General features: G+C 37.2%; 2 protein-coding genes and 1 long non-coding RNA gene across 4 annotated transcripts in view; 2 read left to right on the top strand and 1 right to left on the bottom strand.

Annotated features, from left to right (window-relative positions):
- Positions 1–17,183, bottom strand: part of LOC115210620 (NEDD8-activating enzyme E1 catalytic subunit) — an 89,782-nt gene extending 72,599 nt beyond the window's left edge. Inside the window, exons 1-2 of one of the 2 annotated variants that reach the window (XM_029779221.2) lie at positions 17,048–17,176; positions 16,824–16,954 (exon numbers count right to left, since the gene is read on the bottom strand). In XM_029779221.2, the coding sequence (XP_029635081.1) occupies positions 16,824–16,864 (41 nt within the window). In that variant the 5' untranslated portion in view covers positions 16,865–16,954; positions 17,048–17,176. Of the gene's footprint in view, positions 1–16,823; positions 16,955–17,047 lie in introns of both variants that reach the window. The other variant, XM_029779222.2, reaches the window with a different exon arrangement.
- Positions 17,184–17,581: 398 nt separating this feature from the next.
- LOC115210884 (PRA1 family protein 3) overlaps positions 17,582–23,150 on the top strand; it is a 78,006-nt gene continuing 72,437 nt past the window's right edge. Inside the window, exon 1 of the mRNA XM_029779654.2 lies at positions 17,582–17,797. Coding sequence (XP_029635514.1) covers positions 17,616–17,797 — 182 coding nt within the window. The 5' untranslated portion in view covers positions 17,582–17,615. The remainder of the gene's footprint in view (positions 17,798–23,150) is intronic.
- LOC118762898 overlaps positions 20,722–23,150 on the top strand; it is a 30,150-nt gene continuing 27,721 nt past the window's right edge. Inside the window, exon 1 of the long non-coding RNA XR_004998648.1 lies at positions 20,722–20,732. This is a non-coding gene — a long non-coding RNA (uncharacterized LOC118762898). The remainder of the gene's footprint in view (positions 20,733–23,150) is intronic.

Genomic DNA, 23,150 nt, shown 5'->3' with positions numbered 1-23,150 from the left:
TAAGATATCACACACACATGTATTGACATGAGTGTGGCTGTGTGGTAAGAAGCTTGCTTCCCAACCACATGGTTTCAGGTTCAGTCCCATTGGTAGTACCATGGGCAAATGCATTCTACTATAGCCCAGGGCTGACTAAAACCTTGTGAGTGGATATGGTAGAAAGAAACCATTATATATATATAAGAATTTTTTGCGTAATGAGATAAAAAAAAAACCATGGCTGTGTAGATAGAACATTTATAGATAGGTCTTACAGCTGTTTCCAGGATATTTATTAATTATATCCCTCCATCGGAGATGGTGTGAGAGGATGGTTAAGTAATGATTGATTTAGATAGGATACAAAATAGAGAATGCAGTGGAGGAAAGAAAACATATATGAGATATATAGGGATAGGGATATTGAATTTGTAGATCCATTTTTTAGGTAGAATGGTATATATGTAAGATTCCAATACCTATTTTGTATCCTATCTAAATTAATCATTACTTAACCATCCTCTCACACCATCTCCGATGAAGGGATATAATTAATAAATATCCGGGAAACAGCTGTAAGACCTATCTATAAATGTTCTAATATCTACACAGCCTTGGTTTTTTATCTTATTACACAAAAAATTCTTATATACACACGCTGACATATAACCAACGTTGAACTCCTTATTCGCAAAATCACCGAACCTGGAACTTAACTATGGTCTGTCTATAGCACTTATTCAGCATTACCTGACACCTTTGGGTCTCAATAACACCATTACCTCTTATAACCTCAATATATATATGATGATATTTATATATATATATATTATTTTTGATCTTTTATCTCTATATATATAAAACTGAGAATGTGTGTCTGTCTGTCTGTGTGTTTCCCTAAAACTTGATAACTACGCAACCAAATTCACACATGCCTTACTTAGGGTCTGGGGAGTGTCATCGGCAAAAAATTTTTTTAACTTTTTGCCTAGGGCAAGCCCACAGTAATATCATATCTTCTCCACTCTGATTTCCTAAAACTTGAGAACTACAGAACTAGTTTCATTCAAATTTTACACATGCCTTACTTAGGGTCCATGTAGTATCATGAGCGAAAAAAATGTTTAACTTCTTGCCTAGAGCGAGCCCACAGCAGTATCATATCTTCTCCACTATCTCAGTATTATGTGTTAAAAGTGAAACAAAAACATCTCTCTATTGTATGTATATGGATCAAAATATAAAGTTATATTTTGAGATCGTTAGTGACAACAACGCTCAAAATATATAACAGACTGGAACAGTAGTGCTCAAATGAGCTGTATACACTTTTTAATCTGAGGGGAGGCAATGCGAGCAGCAACTACAAAAGCACTACAAGATCCACAGAAAGATCAAACACATTCATATATTCATTTATATCTACAGAACAGACATAAAGCCCGACGTTTAGAAATATATAGTAATATATAAATATATAAACATCATATAAAAATATATTGTACGCATAAGATCCACTCGACGTTCCATAAGAAATTTAGAAATAAAAATTGCAATAAAAGTTAGAGGTAATAATAACAATTGAATTAAATATAGTAAGTAGTAATTAAATATATTTTATTTTATTAAAATGGTAATTAAATCGTTATATAACAATTAAAAGAAAAAATAGCAATTAGTATAAAATGTATCAAGGACTTGAACTCGAATATGTGGCTTTGCATGAATGGAAGAAATTAAAAGATGAAAAATCTAATTGAGTGCAGAAGTGAATTAGTCCAGATGGAGATGTGCTCATACCATTTACTATAGCTGTTAGATTGAATTATATGTTTATAAAGTAGCATTCAGTATCTAAGAGAATTTTTGGGAGTACGTAATGTCTGGTCTTTTGCATGTAGCAGGTATGTAATTGTGCATTTGTTTCCATGTACTATGTATTGTGTGTAAAAAACATCCTGACAAGGGGAGTGTCAATTTTAAATATATGATATGTTTTATATTAATTGATGCATCTCCGAAACGGCCCGTAGATGAACTTTGATGTATTTTTGTAAATTTGTATTGATTGATTGATTGATTCTAGTTTCAGCTTATGAGCTGTGGCCATGCTGGGGCACCGCCATTTGTATATTTATCTTCTATGTATTTTTCTCTGGAATTTTAATTCATCTTTTTAATATGTCATTGTATGTTTTATTACCCCAAATTTTTAATTTAACAAATAGCGGTTCGGCAAAAAGAGACCGATAGAATAAGTACTGGGCTTACAAAAGAATAAGTCCCGGGGTCGAGTTGCTCGATTAAAAAGGCGGTGCTCCAGCATGGCCGCAGTCAAATGACTGAAACAAGTAAAAGAGTAAAAGAGTAAGAGTATACCAAACTAGCACTATGACCCGGCAACGCCAGGTCATAATGCTAGTATAAATATATAAATGAAGATATTTCCTCCATCTGTCTGCTTTTCTTTCTACAAAACGGGAAGTTACATTGCAGAACAGTTATTTTAACGAGTTGTATTTATTTATCACCCGACTAGATACATCTGCACCACCGGATGCTCCTGAACCAGTTGTTGAGTGTCCCACCCATGAGGGATTGATGCTAAATGTGTCAAAAGAATTGTTATGATTAACAATAAATTCTCATATATTCCATCTTCCGTCTTTCATTTGCCATACGTGTGTGTTTGTGTGTGTTTCCCACTACCACTTGACAACTTGTGTTAGTGTGCTTCCTTCCCTGTAACTGAGCAGTTTGGCAAGAGTGACTGATAGAATAAGTACCAGGTTTGAAAAAAGTACAGAGTCAATTCATTCAACTAAAAATTCTTCAAATCAGTGCTCCAGCATGGCCACAGTTTAATGACTGAAACAATATATATCAGAGATGGCAATGGGCACAAAATGAAGAAAATGAAGAAGAGATAAGTTTTAACAAATATATTAGTTTAACATTTTAAAAAAGAAAGAAGGGGAAAAGTCTTGATATTTCAAACGCTTTTCCCTCATCAGAAGAAAATAGAAAAGGAAAAATAAAATGGATGAGAAATAGTGGTTGAAAAAAGACAAAAAAAAAAGGGGCTATGGGCCTAGTGGGGTGAGGAGACATGGTGGGCGTGTGCATATATAGGATGGTATCCATGTACAGAGGCTGGTATGACTGGTGGTATGGGGCACATGTGATTCCTTGGGGTGTGAAGAGGTGTGCAAGTGTGTGAGTGTAGCAGCATGGGACAGTTGGGTTGCGGGAGGATTGTGTGCAAATGTAATCATATTGTATGTAGGAGGAAGAGATGTATGTCTGTTAGTGCATGCATACATGTTTGTGTGTATATCATCATCATCGTCGTCGTTTAACATCTGCTTTCTATGCTGGCATGGGTTGGACGGTTTGACTGAGGGCTGACAAGCCAGAAGGCTGCACTAGGCTCCAATCCAACCTGACAATGTTTCTAAAGTTGGATGCCCTTCCTAATGCCAACCACTCAGAGTGTTGTGAGTGCTTTTTATGTGCCACTGGCATGAGGGCCAGTCAGGTGGTACTGGCATCGACCACACTCGAATGGTGCCTTTTACATGCCACCAGCACGGGCCCAGTCAGACAGCACTGTTATCGATCACGCTCAAATGGTGCTTTTTATGTGCCACCGGCACAGGTTCCAATCAGGCAGCATTGTCATCGGCCATGACAATGACTTCACTTGCCCCAACATGTCTTCGCAAGCGCAGTTTATTGCCCAATGGTTGAAGCATACTCTTAAATGGGCTGGTTATGCTCCACTGGTATAGGCCATGGTCACAGTCTCACTTGGCTTGCCATGTGTTTGTGTGTGTGTGTGTGTATGGATGGATGGATGGGTGTATGTATATGTGTGAACTGGTGTGTTAAGTTGTGACCCTTTGTGTCAAAAGATTGATAAAGTACTAAACTGAAATAAGTCCTGAGGTTGATATGATAGAGTAACACTCTTGAAGGGAATGGTACCCCTGCATGGCTGTAGTCCAATGACTGAATCCAGTAAAAGACTAAAACTATTCCTTACTAACCATATTTTTTTTAAAAATAGCCCAAATGTATCAAAGAGAAAGAAGGAATGGAAAATTCTACATGCTTACACAATAAAATATTACAAAAACAAATTGTCACAGAAGTAGGAAACAAACAAAATATTATGGCAAGATATTCAATTATCATTATTATATGCAAGCAGGAAGTGGTGAGCTGGCAGAATTGTTACTGTACCAGGTAAAATGCTTAACAGCGTTTCATCTATCTTTACGTTCATCATCATCATCATTTAACGTCCATTGTCCATGCTGGCATGGGTTTGACTGGGCTGGCACGCTGGAAGGCTGCACCAGGTTCCAGTCTTATTTGGCATGGTTTTCTACGGCTGGATGCCCTTCCTAACACCAACCAGTCCAAGAGTATAATGGGTACCTTTATGTGACACCGGCATGGGTGCCATTTGCATGACACTGACATCCGTTAACATGCCAATTTGTGTGACACCGGTATCTGTGATTTTGCTCAGCTTGATCAGTCTTCTTCTCGAGCACGACATAATGCCAAAGGTCTTGGTCATTGCCTCTGTGAGGCTCAACACTCGAAAGGAACTCAGCCACTTTGCCTTCGTCAGGCCCAACACTCGAAAGGAACTCAACCACTTTGCCTCTGTCAGACCCAACGCTTGAAAGGAACTCAACCACTTTGCTTCCGTTGGGCCCAATGCTCGAAAGGAACTCAGCCACTTTGCCTCCATGTTGAGTTTAAATTCTGCTAAGGTTAACTTTGCCTTTCATCCTTTTGTGATCAATAAAATAAGTATTAGTTGAGCACTAGAGCCAATGTAATCAACAAGTCCCCTCCAGCAAAATTTCAGGCCTTGTGCCTATAGTGAAGAGGATTATATGTAAGCGCAGGAATAGTTCTGTGGTTAAGAAGCTTACTTTGCAACCACATGGTCTTGGGTTCAGTCCCACTGCATAGCATCTTGAGCAAGTGTCATGCCCCAGGCTGACCAATACCTTGTAAGTGAATTTCATAGACAGAAGTGCCTTTCAAGTGAATTTAGAAACCCGTTCTATTTTTCTGTCTTTTTCTAAATGCGCATTCTCATTCAAACATTCGTTGCATCGAATGCAGTAAGTAAACTGTCTTGTGGTTTTTACCAACACCAGATTCATAATTGGCAAAATAAATTGATATTTTAGTCAAGAAGCCCTGGGTAGCAGTATTTCACTAGGCTTTTTGTGGTTTTTATGACAGAGGGCTGAGATACATGGCATATTGCTGTACTTGAGAAGATCTGCCCACCACAACAGAATTGAGATCCTAAAACCAAGATACCACATAAAAAGCACTGATGTTGGTGCCACATAAAAAGCATCCAGTACACTGTGGAGTGGTTGGCATTAAGAAGGGCATCCAGCTGTAGAAATCAAGCCAAAACAGACGACAGAATCTGGTGTGGCTCCTGGCCCTATAATTTCTTCTTAAGCTATCCAACCCAGGCCAGCATGGAAAACTGACATTTGATGATGATGATGATGATTTAACCCGTTAGTTACCAAATTTCTGTTGAAATATAGTTTCAATTAACTTTGGAAACAATAAAGAGTCTAATAAAATGAACTTTGTCATAATTCTCTGGTGTTTGGAACATAAATTTTGCTGAAATTTTGAAGTAAGGTTTTATTTTAGATCACTTTAAAACAGAACATTTGTATCATAAAATCAATGGTGCTTTCAGGCATGTTGGTATCAAAAGGGTTGAATGGAATGGTGTCTCTTTACATGTGCCATTTCTTTCCCTGTTAGTTTTTGGAATCAGAATTTTGCTTCTTCAAGCCTTGGCTGGCTTCTTGCCAAGACTAATGAGCATCCAATTATATTATTGGCACATATTATTGCCCTTGGGAAGATGAAAGGCTAATTCAACATTGGAGAGGAAGAAAGTTTTAGCACACTAGGGTTCTAGGCAGTGTTTTTTCCATTGGTAGCAGTTAATTGTTTTATTTGTAGATATATATCAAACAACATTTACAAGGACAAAAGATGATTGAACCTGGTGATGTGGAGATAGTCATTCCTTTACCTCATATTTATGCAGGAATAAGAATCAAGCAAATAAAGAATTCTTGATGTGATCATTAGAAGGACTGGAAATAGCAGCTGAATCATCTTCAAATTATACTTTACATTTTGAAAAGGGAAAGATACATTCAATAATGTTATTCTAGATACACAATGCCAGAGAGAAAACAGAAGAATCATAGTTGGAATGCATTTTAATCATATTTATATCACTTTGGCTAAACACCAACAAGAGCCATCACAACAGCATGATAATCAAAACCTTTCTTTTTGCTATTATTTCTGATAATTGTAAAAAAAACAAATATTGAAAACTCAGTCTTTCTGATATCAACCTGCTCGAGACTGTCCTGGCTTCTATGAAACAAAATTCATATTTTAAATTAAAACCTTCCATTAGAATTTTAGGTTAATTTATGTTCCAAACACCAGCTTAATAGTCCTTTCTGCTATAGGCACAAAACTTGAAATTGTTGATTACATCGACCCAAGTGTCAACTGGTTGGTACTCACTTCCCGAACTGAAAGGATGAAAGGTAAATTCAATTTTGGCAGAATTTGAACTCAGGATATAAAGACAGACAAAATGCTGCCAAAACAATAAAAATTCTGCCAGCTCACTGCCTTAAACACCAACTAAATATTGATTGAAGTTCAATATTTTTCTTAAAATACCTCACTCTCACACCATCTCACCCGGTTTTGGACATTCCCCCTCCTCAAACCAACCCTCCCAAGCTTCTCCCCCCACCTGTCCCCTCCACGATTTCTATGGTTGACCAAAGTTATTTTAATTCTTCATTATTTTCAAAATTAATTGAAACAAAGGCATTGTATTCCAAAAGAAATATGGTAACAAAAGGTTTAAAAAGCAATAACAATATAGAGAAGGACTGAATTATTCCTCAAAGAAAATTGTTATTTTTCATCAGTGGCTACACAACATGTTTTTTGGTTACTGCTAAGCCAGAAGAGGAAGGGCACAGCCCATGGCCCTTGGCTGCAGGGTCTCTGAAACTGATGAGGAAAAGGAACAAAGAATCCACAACTGATGAGGGTACCTTCAGACCAACAACCTAATCCAAACACTTGCAGCATTGCAGTAAATTGGCAGAGTCATGGGATACAAAAATTTCAACATCAAATAATAAATAATTAAGTGACATTAACAGCTTTTGTGTATTTTTGAATGGTCAGAATGAATCTTCCATGCTGTAATTACTTTAATTTCAACAGTCTCAGATCAAAACAATTGCCAGCACATCTCTAAAATACACTCATCCAGTTATCTCCATTCTTTTATTTAGTATAAACCTGAAAAGGGCACCACCTCTGTCTGTCTCTCTCTCTCTCTAACTAATGAATGGGAAAATCACAGCTCATCAGAGTATGTTTGTGTGTTTATGTAAATGTCTATACAGGAGGAATTACAACTGTGTTTCGTGGTCTGATACCATAACAGCTCCTTTATAGGATCCAGTTAGCTCAAGACATCATCAGGAGGAACCACATCCGGTTTCGGCCCCTACTCCTCTACCGTTTTGACATGGCGTGCCCCCCACCCTTTCAGAGGTGTCTTCAGCTCTGGTGTTGGGTGCATGTCTTCTTCTTTCTGTTCCCTGGCCTCTTCGATGTATCGTCAGCGAGTGTCAGCTGGTGACTGACTTGTCAAATTTTTCCCTTTTAAGTACTTGCTGCTAGGTCTGTACATGAAACACTGTTTTAAGTATTTGTGCAACTTTGGTATAATAAAATATTAGATCACCAAAATACCCTAATATGTGCACCAACATACCCTGTAAAGCATCATCAGCATTTAATGTCTACTTTCTATGCTGTCATGGGTTGGACAGTTTGACAAGAGCTGCACCTGTTGCTTTTGACAGGTTTTCTCCAGCTGGATGCCCTTCTTAACACCAACCAATTTAGAGTATACTGGAGGAAATGACGAGCGACCTAGACCTTTGGAGATATGCTGTGCTTGAGAAGACCCAGCAAGCCAAGTGAGAACATAACCATGGCCTATGCCAGTGTAACATAACCAAACCATTTAAGAGTACCCTTCAATCATTGGGCAATAAACTGTGCTTGAGAAGACCTGTTGAGTCAAGTGAAACCATTGTCAGTGCTGCCTGACTGGCTCCCGAGCCTGTGGCACATAAAAAGCACCATTTAAGCGTGGTCGATGCCAGTACTGCCTGACTGGCTCTCATGCCAGTGGGATGTAAAAAGTACCCACTACACTCTTGGAGTGGTTGGTATTAGGAAGGGCATCCAGCTGCAAAAAACCATGCCAGATCAGATTGGAGCCTAGTACAGCCTCCTGGCTTGCCAGTCCCCAGTCAAACTCTCCAACCCATGCCAGCATGGAAAGTAGATGTTAAATGATGATGATGATGGGTGTTTTTTTACGTGGCACTAGCACCAGTGCCTTTTATGTGGCATCTACACTTACCACAGAGGCTGCCAGAACCAACCAACATCAGGCATACTTTATTAGAATTGGTAAACTAGTTCATTTGTATTAGAAATACTTCTTTTCTTACCAACAGAAAATGAATAAATAGTTTGAAGAGAACAATAACAGACTTATTTATTCTTATTAATATTTAATGGCCAACCTAATTGATAATAATATTTCAATTAAAAAACTGCTTACAGCATTTTTTAAAGTTAATTAAGTTTAAAATAAAATAACATGTATTATTACAGAGATGTACTTGCATAGCAAGTGACCTGATCTGAGATTATGTGCTGAAACAAAAACAATTGCAGTGTGGAAGGTGTTTGTAAGCGATTTTAAAAAAAACACAAAAACTATTAGATTCACTTCGACATTTAAATTTGATTTGTCAAAATATTTTCGTCGTTTTGAGACTGTGACCTGTTCGCTGACAAAATTCTGTGCAGCATGGAATTTTATCAGTTAACAGGTCGCAGTTTCAACATGACGAAAATATTTTGACAAATTAAATTTAAACGTCGAAGTGAATCTAACGGTTTTTGTGTTTTTTTTTTAATATGTGTTATGTTAGATATACATTAAGGGCAATAAAAGTTACATTAACAAAATAATTTAATAATTTGCAATATACTGTATATATTCAAATTATATATTGCACAATATACAGAAATATAAAAATGATATAAAAACAATTTTAAAAAAAAAATTTTATAATGGAATATAAAGATAGGTGATGGTGAGATTTGATATACAAAAGATAAAATACTTGATTAGGAAAATTTTGGCAGAATATTGCAAAAGTTAGAGTAGTATAAGGGTGGAGGATTGGAAGTACCATTAGAGCATCAGACAAAATGCCTTGTGATATATCTTTTAACTTTTGTTTCAGTCACTAGACTATGGCCATGCTGGGGCACTGCCTTGAAGAATTTTCAGTACTTATTTGATCAATTTCTTTTGCTGAGCTAAGTGAAAGGGATTTAAACACACCAACACAAAGACACACATACACAGATATACATATATGTACACACATACACACATGCGGCAGGCTTCTTTCACTTTCCATCTACTAAATTCACCCACAAATCTTCGGTCGGCCTGGAGTTATGGTAGAAAACACTTGCCCAAGGTGCCACACAGTGGGACTGAACCTGGGACCATGTGGTTGGGAAGCAAGCTTCTTACCACACAGCCATGCCAACACTATACTATATATATATATATATATATATATATACATAAAAACAGGCCTCCATCTGCTAAGTGATGGGGATGTAAACAAACCAACAACATTTGTCAACCAATAGTGGAGCATACATACATACATACATTCGCCATGATAGATCGCTAGCCACTAAACCGTTTTCTATTTTCTCTCCCTGTTTATTTCTGTGCTCTTTTCTGTCGAAGAGCATAGGCTTGAAACGTAAAAGACTTTCTCACTTCCCGAGGGTTAAACTAATACAGCTGTTTGTTGTTTACACACCTGTCTTTGTCTTTTGTTTTTTTTGTAAATTCTCACCATACATACATATATATCTATATATATGTATATATATATATATATATATACACACAAAAAAAAAACATGCACAACTCCATTGTCTCCCGAGACAGAAAGGATGCCAATACCATACAATACACACACACACACATACAGGACATGCTTCTATCAGTGTCCATCTAACCAAATCTACTTACAAGGCTGAGGCTATAATAGAAGACACTTGCCCAACATACCACATTGTGGGACTGAACCAGAATCCTGATGGTTATAAAGAAACCATCATATCCTTATAGATAAGCGATTGTATTTCAGTTCATTAATTCTTTATCTCTCTGGGTTGTGCACTTAACTTTACAAATGTCAATTCACCTGACCATGTTATCTGCAGTCCTCACAGGATATAGATTTGTCTCTTGACTATTGACTTAATGATTGCTTCATCACTATTTTAGCAAGTGCAGAGAAATCTATGTTTCATTGATTCACAAGATCATATGATCAAAACATTTCCGGTGCAATATCAGTTACTGACTAAAGGCAGCAAGCTGGTAGAATCATTAGGACACCAGGCAAAATGCTTAGCAGTATTTTGTCGATCTTTATGTTCTGAGTTCAAGTTATATGGCTCAGAAACCTGGACGTTATCAAAGAAGCTTGAGAGGCGGTTGGATGGAACTTACACTCGCCTCCTTATGAGCTCAAAATATCTCATGGAAGCGTCATCCAACCAAAGTACAAATATATGGGAAATTACCACTTGTATCATCTCTTGTGAAAGGTAGAAGAGTTCAGTTTGCTGGACATTGTTGTAGAGCTGAAAACGAGGTAATTTCTACTCTTCTCCTCTGGAAGCTATCTGCTCGCAATACCAGATGGCGCACACTCTCCTACCCTGATGTAATCTCCAGGGATACAGGCATCCAGCAACAGGACCTCCGTAGTGCTATGATGGACCATGAGGTCTGGCGTAACATGGTAAATTCTATTGTCTCGACCACGGTCGAACATGAATGAATGAATGAGGTTGACTTTGTCCTTAATCCCTTTGGTGTCAATAAAATAAGTACCAGTTGAACACTGGGCCCAATGTAACTGACTTGGCCCCTTCCCCGAAACTGCTAGCCTGGTGCCAACATTTGAAACCAATATTAGTTACTGACTAATACTTATTTAGGTGTGTTTTTCTTAATTATTTCTAGCAAAGCTTTGTTATGCTCCCTGTATTAAATATGTTAACACTAAGTTAACAGCGGTAAAGGAAGACAGGCAATTCTGTATGACAGTGAAAGTCATCATCTAGAAAAGAATGTGTTGTTAGTGAAGGAGTGACATAATCAGATTTACTAAGAAACTATTTAGAAAGAATAAGTATCAAATGTTTGCAGCTCGGATGTCTGTTTGTAAAACCTCCCACTGCTGCCAAAAGCCAACACTCCCACCACCTGCTTTCCCTTCAAATCAAACAAATCACACACGCACATTCTAACCTCTTCTACTAATTCTGCTTTCAAATTCACCAAGCCAGATATTCCCATTCATTAATTTAATGTGCACTTTTCCATGCTAGCATGGGTTGGACAGTGACTCAGTCGAGGCAACATCTTACCCCCATATGTCTTTCCTGTTGTTTTAAATAAAATATTTTTTATTCCACAGATCTTCAAAAGTGCAAAATGACCAATCATAATACCAAGGAATGTAAACATTCAAACACACACACACAAATTTATGAGTAGATTATTAAATGACAAGAGAACAGGAGTTAAGTGATCACAGTCATTAACTCACAGCTGTTTCTGCTACAAGATGCAGTGCACTCAGAGCTAAGTGCTTGTGCAAAATCTTATAGCTTCATCAGAGGGCACTGTATTTAAAAACTTTCTGAAATAGACATACACTTCATTTTAAGGGATCCGTGGAAGCTATAAGGTGATGCACAAGCACTCAGCTCTGTGTACATTGTCCCTTCTAGCAGAAACAGCTGTAACGAGAGTGATTACATGATTCCTGTTCTCTTGTCATTCATTAATTAGTATTACTTTCTGTACTTACCTAATGCTTTACTCTAAAGCATATGCATATTGCATTCTAACTACTGATATTTAATATCAACATGCCTTTTTATGTTTTTCAGTCACTTGTCTGTGGCCATGCAGACCTTGAAAGATTTTAGTCAAACAAACTGACCCCCAGGACCTTTTTGGCTTTTTTGGCTAGTACTTATTCTATCAGTATCTTTTGCTAAATTGCTAAGTTACGGTGACTTAAACAAACCAACACTGTCAAGTGGTGGTGGTGGGGAGACAAATATATACACAAAGATGCACATACACACATAGATATATACATATATATATGATGGGCTTCTTTCAGTTTCCATCTACCAACTCCACTGACAAAGCTTTGGTAAGTCCATGGATATAGTAGAAGACACTTGCCCAAGGTGCTATACAGTGGGACTGAACCCAGAACCATGTAGTTGGGAAGCAAGCTTCTTACCAAAGAGCCATACATATACCCAGGCCTATTCCCCATTTTTTTAGGAGGGTGTATCCACAGCAAGTTACACATCAGGCATTCCATTCATTTCCTAGCTCAAAGGGACAAGCCCCATTCTATGCTTGGGTCAAGGCATAGAATGCAACCCCCAATATCAGCAGTGGGGCCTGACAGCACATGCTGGTTTACCCCCGCCATATCATGCTGGTTCCATACCACTTTGAGCAACATCAAAATTCACTCCTCCATCCACAAATGCCCTCCAAGCTTTCCTATCATTTATAAACTCTTGTGTCTCTCACTCAAACACCTCTAACTACCAAAGCTTTCCTCACTCTGTCCATCCACACAAGCGAGGTCTGCCTCTGGTACTGCTGCCTACCACTTCAGCCCTCATCACTCTCCTTACCATCTGCTCCTCATCCATGCTCTCCATGTGGCCAAACCACCTCAACATTCATATATCCAATTTGTTTGTTAGTTTTCCTTTCATTCTTGCTCGTCTTCACATCTCCTCATTCCTCATCCTGTCCATCTGTGTCACACCAACCACAGCCCTCAGGCATCTCATCTCAAACACATCTAGTCGCCTCCTTTCCGCCTGTCTCAGTCCCCATGACTCTGCACCATATAACATTGCCAGCACAATCATGTCCTCATACACACCTCTTTCTGCTTTCATACTCAACATTTTATTGCTGGAGCAAGGAGATTGAGAATCTTCTCCTCCTAGTAAATCTATATTCCTAAAAAGACAGCAAGAAAAAAAAAATACAGTCATGTCTATACAAAATCACAATATATATATAAAACAGGCTTCCATCCAGTTTCCATCCACCAATTCCATTCACAAAGAATTAGTTGGCCAGGGCGTATAGCAGAAGGCTGAATCTGAAACCATGTGATTGCAAAGCAAACAACTTGGCCTTATAAACTATTGTATTCCAGTTCACTACAACATTATCTCTTCAGGCAGAGCACTCAATTTTACAAGTCTCAATTGACTTAACTGACAATGTTATCTACAGCCTTTATGTGATATAAATTTGTCTTTTATCTGTTTAACAATACGAAACTGAAACTAAACATGTTTTGGTGGCATTTGCATGTTCTGCCATATACTAAAGCAGGAAAGTATCTATAAGAAGCAGTAGGATTAGATCTCAAGTCTTATTTTATTTTCTACACAGCAGGCACTTACGGTACCATAGGCATCCATTGGAATATATCATTCAGCAAAACTTATTTCTTTATTGCCCACAAGGGGCTAAACAAGGACAGGCAAAGTGCTTAAGTTGATTACATCGACCCCAGTGCGTAACTGGTACTTAATTTATCGACCCCAAAAGGATGAAAGGCAAAGTCAACCTCGGCGGAATTTGAACTCAGAACATAACGGCAGATGAAATATCGCTAAGCATTTCGCTCGACGTGCTAACGTTTCTGCCAGCTCTCCGCCTTTCATTCAGCAAAACATGCTCATTAACGAACAACTGGAAACACAAGAAGCACAGAGTCTACTTGCAGGTACATATACCAGTCTGCAGTTAATTATATCGACCTTAGTATTTAAATAGTAATTATCAAGTCCAGAAGGATGAGAAAGTTGACTTCAGAAGGATTTGAACCCAGAACATAAAAGGCAACAAGCTATTTTGTCAGGTGCTCACACAATACTGCCTGATCTCAGGATTTTGGATCTTACAAATACATTACTACAAGATCATGAAAAATGATGGTGTTATGCTCATCATCATCATCGTTTAACATCCACTTTCCATGCTAGCATAGGTTGGATGATTTATCTGAGGACTGGTGAACCAGATGGCTGCACCAGGTTCCAATCTTGATCTGGCAGAGTTTCTACAGCTGGATGCCCTTCCTAACGCCAACCACTCTGAGAGTGTAGTGGGTGCTTTTACATGCCACCAGCACGAGAGCCAGTCAGGTGGTACTGGCAACAGCCACGCTCAAATGGTGTTTTTTATGTGCCACCTGCACAGGAGCCAGTCCAGCAGCACTGGCAACGACCTCGCTTGAATGTTTTTTCACGTGCCAGTAAGGCGACGCTGGTAAGAATCAAGCTCAAATGATGCTTTTTACATGCCACCGGCACGGAAGTCCACTCAAATGCTGATTTTTACGTGCCACCAGCACGGATGGTGCTCTTAGTGCTCCACCAGCACGGATGCCAATACTGAAGATACGTCCAACCCAAATCAGAATGGAGAAGCACTGCTGATGATGATGGAAATCAGTAAGAAAAATTCTCTAAAGAGCCTACATCGGTCATGATCAATCATATATGTGTGTCAGTATGTACAGGTTCTTGTGGATACCTGGCATTTATCCAGACTTGCAAGTCTCCCTATCTACACCATCAAATGTCCAGAGAAAGGTCACCAATTTAGGGCCAGTACAGCTGACACAAGTGTTATGGCAAATGCTGCTGTCAAAACACAAAAACCAGAACAGATACCATAAGGTATTTTGTGTGATGTTCCAACAGTTTCACCAATCCACTATGCTGGATTGGTACTTATTTTATCGACCCCAAAAGGATAAAAGGCAAAGTTGACCATAGTGGGATTTGAACTCGAAGAGTAGACAGTTGAAATGGATACCAAAAGACAGTCAAACCAATGGTCTAACAATTCTGCTAATTGGGCGACTTTTAAATGTAGTGCAGCTAAATTTACAGACTCAGACCAATTATTCATCTCAAACAATGTATTTAAGAAGCCTCTCCAACCGAGTTATTTTTAAACTTATTTCTGCAGGCATATACCTAAATTTAAAACCACCCTTTTTATTCACAAAGCTGCCTCTACGGAAGTCATTCGACAATGCTAGAAATAACAGCCAAATTTCGCGCTAATCACACACCTTAGCGTCTTAGACAAGTTAGGCACATAAGGTGATATAGAACTATGTATTCCTAGCAAGTGTGATGGTCGTAGATGGAAAGCATTTGATGGTAGCGTTGCTTCAAACTAAACAACCACCTCCTTGCTACTTCTATACTGTATTTCTTTCTGTTAAATTAATTTTTCATACGTTCCCACAATACACGACTTTCCAACTCTTTAAACTCGAAATTTACCCCAAAATTCTCACTTTCCTCCCCACCCTCATTTACGCATAAAAGTTGTTTTATATATAGTGATGAAAAGAAAGAATTGAAATGTTAATGTTGAGCGATAATTCCACTTATAAGAATGAAGAAATGCAGTGCCAAACGTCTCGAACCCTTTGCCTGACCAAAGCAGTTTCTGAAGTTTGTCCGAAATGGCCATACTTATTTTCAAACTCTTAGTTGGCACGTGTTTCATACGTTCTTAGTCCCAAGATACAATAATGGTTGACAAAAAAATAGGCAACGATGCATGGACGCCAGGGAAATATGTAATACATAGGATGGACAAAGGATTAAATTCAACTCATCCAGCTGACTGGAAGAAGTTCGTGGGCTTGAGAAGTAAATGTATTGATTACAAGTTGAAAGAGTGCGTTGGGTGGATTTGGTAAAGTGTTGAGAATAAACCCTGGTGAGTTCAAACAATGAATGTGACAATAGTTTGAATAAGTAAGAGCATCGCGTTGCAAGAACCAAAAAACACCTAATTAGTTGGTACAAGTGGCAGTGTAAAGTTACGCTTGATGACAACCCTTTATAATTGCATGTTGGTTAGTTTTTGTCTGACCCACCCCCAACAGATTTTCCCCTGGATATTTCCCCACGTAGGAATACTGGGGCATATGAACAATGCTCCAGTATGAAACATATCTTTGCAATGTATACAGTTAGCAACTTCCCATAACAAGTATTTTGGACTATAAAAAAATGAAGTTAGTTATCTAGAAACTGTGATATACAATATCATGGAGTTATTTGAAGTTTACGCTTTGAAATTTTAAAAAAATGAAATGATATGAAAATAACCCAGAAAAAACACGAAACAATGAACATGGTATATAAAAATATGCCAAATGAAATTATATAATGTATAAAAGTACTTTATCACATTGGTGGATGAAAACAAAGATATAGATATATATATTAGATTAAACATGCAATCCTCGTGTTAGTGAGAAATTCGTATTTTGAGGTTCTAATGTGAATTTGGTGAGAAATAAATACGTATTTATTTTACAAGACGTACAAGAAAACATTTCGAAAAAACCGAATGATAAAGAGGAGTTATGACCAATAATGAGATGAATATGAATGGGGCCAATAATAGTAAATAATCTTCGAACGACACGAACCTTTTTACAGACCAGTTGGTAGTTGTTTGTTTAGATAACATTGCAGTGAATGTGCAACAACCATCAAATAATGTTATCGGTCGTTCGTTCCCTTAGCGGTGTATGACCAACCATCCAACCCGAGATAAACACCGATGCGTTAGGAGCCGAACCGGCAAAAGAAAACATTCAGTAGATCATTTCACGAGAAATAAATACAAAACTGTGAATAAATTCATGCTTACTTATGATCAATGACTGTTAATATATATATAAATATAAATGCGCGTGTATTTATATATATATTTAAATCCCTTGGACCGGGTAATAAAATAGGAGATAGAAGATAAGGCAAGAGCGGAAATGAGAAATAAGCAATATTCCGGTGTCGCTTAAAACCGTAATAAAAAACAAGCTTACTTCTCTGTAAAGTTTATGAATAATTTATAAATAAATTTAATTAAATGATCGAATATATATTTTATATGCATACACACACACATATGTGTGTATACTTACATGCATATATAAAATAATGCTCTAGAAAATTCCCCTAATATTGATAATTAAATTATATGCAAGTGTTTCAACTAATTTCTGCGAATTTGCATTTGTAAATAAAAATATTAAAATTTTTTCCGTAACTTTTCTTTTAATAATAGCTGGATTTATTATTAATTATTTTTTTACAAGTTTACACATTTATAGAAATTTTTTTATATATAACATAACGCGTGTTTTAAGCAGTCTTGTCAGTCGGGCCGATACAGCGGCTTTTATCTCGTTGTTGTAAGCGGTCGGATTACTGAGAGAATGATGGCGGACTTGCAGTTAGCTCCACTGCGACCTATTGGCGATTTTCTAATGGAATCGGCACGATTCCAAATGCCAAACATGGTGGAGGCCGACAAATGGACAAAACGAGTGCTACAGAACCTACTATATTACCAAACAAATTATTTCTTAACGGCTTTATTCGTCTTTTTGATCATCGGGTAAGAGTTGCGACAAAATGTTTATTGATGGACTTCGCTCGTGTATGTGTGTGAGTGCGTGTGTATATATGTGTATATATACGATGTGTCTTTTATGAAGATGGTTATTTGCAATGTTTTTGCCTCTGGAAACTTCATTAATTAAATTAACCTTCAACATATAATCGCTTATAATTAACATATATACTATATTCAATTCATATTATATTTTAAATTATTTTTTTCTGTATCTTTACTTTGGTAATTTAGTTGCAATTATAGAGAACATGTTATAATTTACTTTGAGTGTGTTTGCGAACTTTTGAAGTTTCCTATAATTCTTTGGATCCAGTTCTTTCAAATATACGTTATCAATAATGTTTTTCTTATGTTAGCAAGATATGTTCAAAGCTGATAACGTTTGTCCCACTACATAACATTACTTGTTGATTTTATATTTCGGCGTCAGATCGTACTGGGATTGTGTGTGTGTGTGTGTGTGAAGATAGAAAAAAAAATGAAAAGAATTAGTAAACCATGCGCACATGATTTCGTGCATTTTCTGTCAATACAAGGATGAACTGTAAAAGTCCTGTGACTTCAATAGGTTGAGCACCTACAAAATGGCTAGTGTTATAATAAAAAGAAAAAGCAGAAACTTTAGAAGATTGGTACTTTACTAAGACAATCGATATCGAAGATGCTTGTGCCGCTACATAGTCAACATATGTTGAGGAATATTATAGTCTAATAGCATTAATTACAAAATATATTGTCTTTGATCATATATATTTGCTTGATGTATTGTTTATTGCTTGTAAACTTAGTTTCCACTAGCAACTATTATTGAAACAATCTCCAGACTCCCGATAGCTAATGCGGGAGTGGTTGTGAGATGAAACACGGTTGCATGTCTGTCTATAGGTCGATATTTTCCTCTCTTCTACATATTTATCTTCCAGTTTTCTATTTCTGTGTCGACTGGCCGTAGCACGTAACTGAGAGTATTTCTAACTAACTACAATACATCGACTGCTGTGTTCTCTGTCTAATATTCTTGCTTGTTAATTACTTACAGATATAATTACTTCTCAGATTTTATGCTTCATATTTCATTTCATGCAATCTAAACGTCTTAAATCTGGGGTGGTGGTTTGGGAAAATACAATATGCTTAAACTGCATTTTTACGTCTGAATCTATAAAAAATTATCACACACGTAAATGGAAATGAAAGAATCAGAAGTTGTAAAATTTTTTCTTGTTCCTTCTTCGTTTTCTATAGATGAAGAAAAGTAGAAAAAAAGAGCTGAAACTAGTATAACATGTTCTACTAATCTCTTTTGAACGAACCGTATTTTCCACCTTTTACTTATACACATCAAAAACTTATGTTTACTCATTCCTTAATATTTAGCAAATTGGTTTCCCCACATTATACTCGAAAGATTTTTTTTTAATTTTAATGACCCCCTATATTGTTGTTTTTCTCTTAGTTTTAAACGGGATTTTTAGTCTTGGAATAAATTTGGTCACGAAGTATTTGAGAGTGAATGATGTGTAAAAGATGAGAATATTATTAAATATAATTCATATTCTGTTGCTTTATGGCCAAAATGTTCTGTTTTTACACCTAAAACGAGACACCAAAATTTGGACATTTGAAGGGTAGGTGGAGGGTTTACGATCTTAAACTGAACGGTTTCCATGTGTTGCTGAAAAATTACCGAGATAAAACTATAATTATTAATCTGTCGTTTCCAAGTGTGGTTCCGTTCCATCTCCGTAGTCAGTTCTTTAATGTCCATTTTCTCGTAGTTAAAAGAGAAAGCAACCACCACGAAGTACATTTTTCTCTCATCACCGATCAGTGTAGCAAAAACAGAAAAAAAAATCTGCTACAAAACCAATTTTTGATTTTCATTGTGGCTGTTTTGTATTTTTGGAATATAGTTTTGGGATTCTTTTTTTTTTTTTTTTTGTAGTTGCTTTTCATTCTCAATTTACCGACTTCTTTCATAGATTTATTTAACAGTTTACAAATATCATATATTGATAAAAAAAAATATTGTATGAAAACTGAACACGTTGCTCCATGCTTACGTCATTGCAGGCTGGATCTACTTATAAATGACACTCGCTATTCTTATTTCATAATTGTTATTGGCAATACCCTATATTTGCTACATCAATAAAGAACAAGACATCGAAAAATTAATCATGATTGTGTTTTATTGATCAAATAATTCTTTCTTGTGTGGAAAACGTGTGGCCAAGTGGTTTGGGTGTTCAGTTCTGGACCAGGTAGGGCATGTTATGTCTTTGAGTAAAGGGTACCTGCTTAGTGTTAGTGTAGCCCTTCTCTCCCCTCAGCTGTCGTATTCTCAATAGTCCACTGGGTCAAGGCAATCCGAGAGCAGAGTGAGAGTGTCTGCATCTGCTTGTTTATATAAAGGCACCTAAAATGGTGAGCAGAAAGCGTAGTACATGCTACCTGGTCGTTTTCACTTGCAAGTGACAGCTATGTTTCGTTTTTGTCTGTTTCTTTGATTCATTCCTAAATTAAGGTTAAGAAAATAAATCGTTTCCTGTCTTGTGAGAATTATTTAAATCTATAACTCCAGAACACATACGGCAAAGCTTCAGTTCAAAATAAGCAACTGTGTTATTTGATTCAATGTCTGTGTGAGAAATACAGGAAATATCGACTTGACCTTTAGGAAACTGTATCAGAGATTAGAAAAAGTTTGTCGTATTCCTTGGTAAAATCTGTTAAAAACAATTAAAAAATAAAATAGAATTGTGGCATATTTCTTGGCTTCTTTCAGTCTGACAAACTACGGAGAATACATGTGGAGTGGGGTAAATGATGAAGAGTCATCATCATCCCAATTTTAATGCATGGGTCAGACAGTTTATTATAGCAGATTTCCTATAGGCACAGGTGTGGCTATGGGGTAAGAAGCTTGCTCTCCAACCACACTGTTTCAGGTTTGATCCCACTGCATGGCACCTTGGGCATGTGTCTTTTACTAAAGCCTTGGGCCAACTAAAGCTTTGTGAGTGGATTTGATAGACACAGACTGAAAGAAGCACATTGTATGTTTTTGTCCCCTGCCACTGCTTGACAACTGGTGTCTGTGTGTTTACATCCCCATAACAATAGAATAAGTACCAGGCTTTAAAAAATGCATACTGGGGTTGATTCATTTGACTAAAATTTCTTCAAGGTGGTGCCCCAGCATGGCCACAGTCTAATGACTGAAACAAGTAAAAGATAAGAGATAGTTGGAGGCCCTTTCTGTCACCAGCCCTAACCTGTTTCCAAACAAGGTAATATTTCACCATAGCCAGACAAGGTTTTGCAAGTACATCAACATCAAAAAATCAAATGGAAATTGTAGTTGTGATACTTGTGCCAGTGGCACATAAAAATCACCATCCGAACATGGCTGATGCCAGTGCCGCTTTGACTGGCTTCCATGCCAGTGGCACGTAAAAAGCACCCACTACACTCACGGAGTGGTTAGCATTAGGAAGGGCATCCAACTGTAGAAACACTGCCAGATCAGGCTGGAGCCTGGTGCAGCCTCCTGGCTTCCCAGACCCCAGTCGAACCGTCCAACCCATGCTAGCATGGAAAACGGACGTTAAACGATGATGATGATGGATATGAATGGTACACAATATCTTTTGAAATCACTGTGAAAACCAGCCATTCACTCGCAGACTTGGTTCTGATAGAACTAATAATTTTAAGTGTGTGTGTGTGTGTTGTTTATGTTGTTGAGCTCTGGGTCGGTCCTAATCAAGGTGACCCATAATCAAAAGTATTCCAATTGACCATTCCATCTTCCTAGCACAAGACTTCATTACCCAATGTGTTTTTTATTATCTAAGACACAAGTGTATGATCTGAAGGAGCATTTGTTATTTTTGTTAGAAATAGCAACCAAATCTCCCTTAAATCACACCCTACCTTAATAAGGACATAAGATAATATCATTTAGGATAAGCAGTGCTTGAATATAAGTTGTGATGGTCATGACAAGTTCATTCAATCATAGTCCTACTCAGTTAGAGTTGCATTATGTTTAACCCTTTCGTTACCGTATTTCTGTTGAGATGCTCTGTGTTTCTTTCAATTATTTTTAAGTATAACAAAGAATTTAGTAAAATAACTTAGTTATCATTAAGCTAGTGTTAGGAACACAAATTGTGACTAAAGTTTGGTGGAAGATTTTTATTCAAAACTTATGAAAACAAGACATTTGTACAACAGAGCCAGAGGCGGTTTCAGCCGCGATGGTATTGACAGGGTTAAATAACGTGGTTTTTACTTTGGCTCTACATACCAATGCTATTAGTTGTCTGTCCTCTACAGCTTTCTCCACATGCCATGTTGACATGCATCGAGTACATTCCATAAATTGGTTAATGTTATGAAGGGCATTTAACCATAGAAACCATGCAAAAAAAAAAAAATAGGTCATACAAGTGAGACATGGTCCTTGACCAACTGGGAGGTCAGTTTTACTCTGAATAAGAACTGACTCTGACCATGATAATCCAGATAACCCATGCCATTCAAGAAGAGTGGATGCGAAATAATAATGATGAAGATCTTTCATATTTCTCCCTCTTTCTCTCTCTCTCTCTCTCTATCCATTACTTATTGATTCCATTGGATTTGTTGGTCATTTTGATTTTTGGAGAAATCAAGAACACTATTGATGCTACTATTGCAGTCTCCTAGCTCAGTATTTTATATTGGTATAAAAGCTAAAGAAAGTATAGTGTTAAGATAATGTTAATAATTTATGGACAGTGACTTCGAAATTTGTCAGATACTAACTATGGCTAAATATAGACTGAAATTGATTTTTTAAAATACGTATTTACTTAGTTATTTAACTGTGTGTTGCTTAACAGACAAAATGATGCAACCGATCCTTTGTTAGTTTATGTAGTTGCTTTTTTCTTCTGTCAGAGATTTTGTGTCCAGAAGATTTTAAAATAACATTTGTAATTCATATCTAGCCATGCCTTAGTATGCTGTGTAGTAAGAAGTTTGCTTCCCAGCCACTTGGTTTTGAGTTCAGTCCCACTGCATGGCACCTTTGACAACTGTCTGCTTGGTTGACCAAAGCTTTATGAAAAGATGGGAACTGGAAGAAGTGTGTGTGTGTTTCTGTTTCTGTTCTCCTTGCCTTGACTTTTCATGGTAGTTGTGAATGAGTGTCACCATCTTGCAAATGATGTCTATTATCTTCCTTGGAAATAGGTGAAGGTTGGTAACAGGAGGAGCATCCAATCATAGGAAATTTGCCTCAACAATTTCCATCCAAATCATGCGGGCTTAGGAAAGTGAATAT

This window comes from Octopus sinensis, linkage group LG4, assembly GCF_006345805.1.
Source record: "Octopus sinensis linkage group LG4, ASM634580v1, whole genome shotgun sequence".
Lineage (NCBI taxonomy): Eukaryota > Metazoa > Mollusca > Cephalopoda > Octopoda > Octopodidae > Octopus > Octopus sinensis.
Note: the sequence above shows the minus strand (reverse complement) of the source record. Positions and strands in the feature narration are given on the sequence as shown.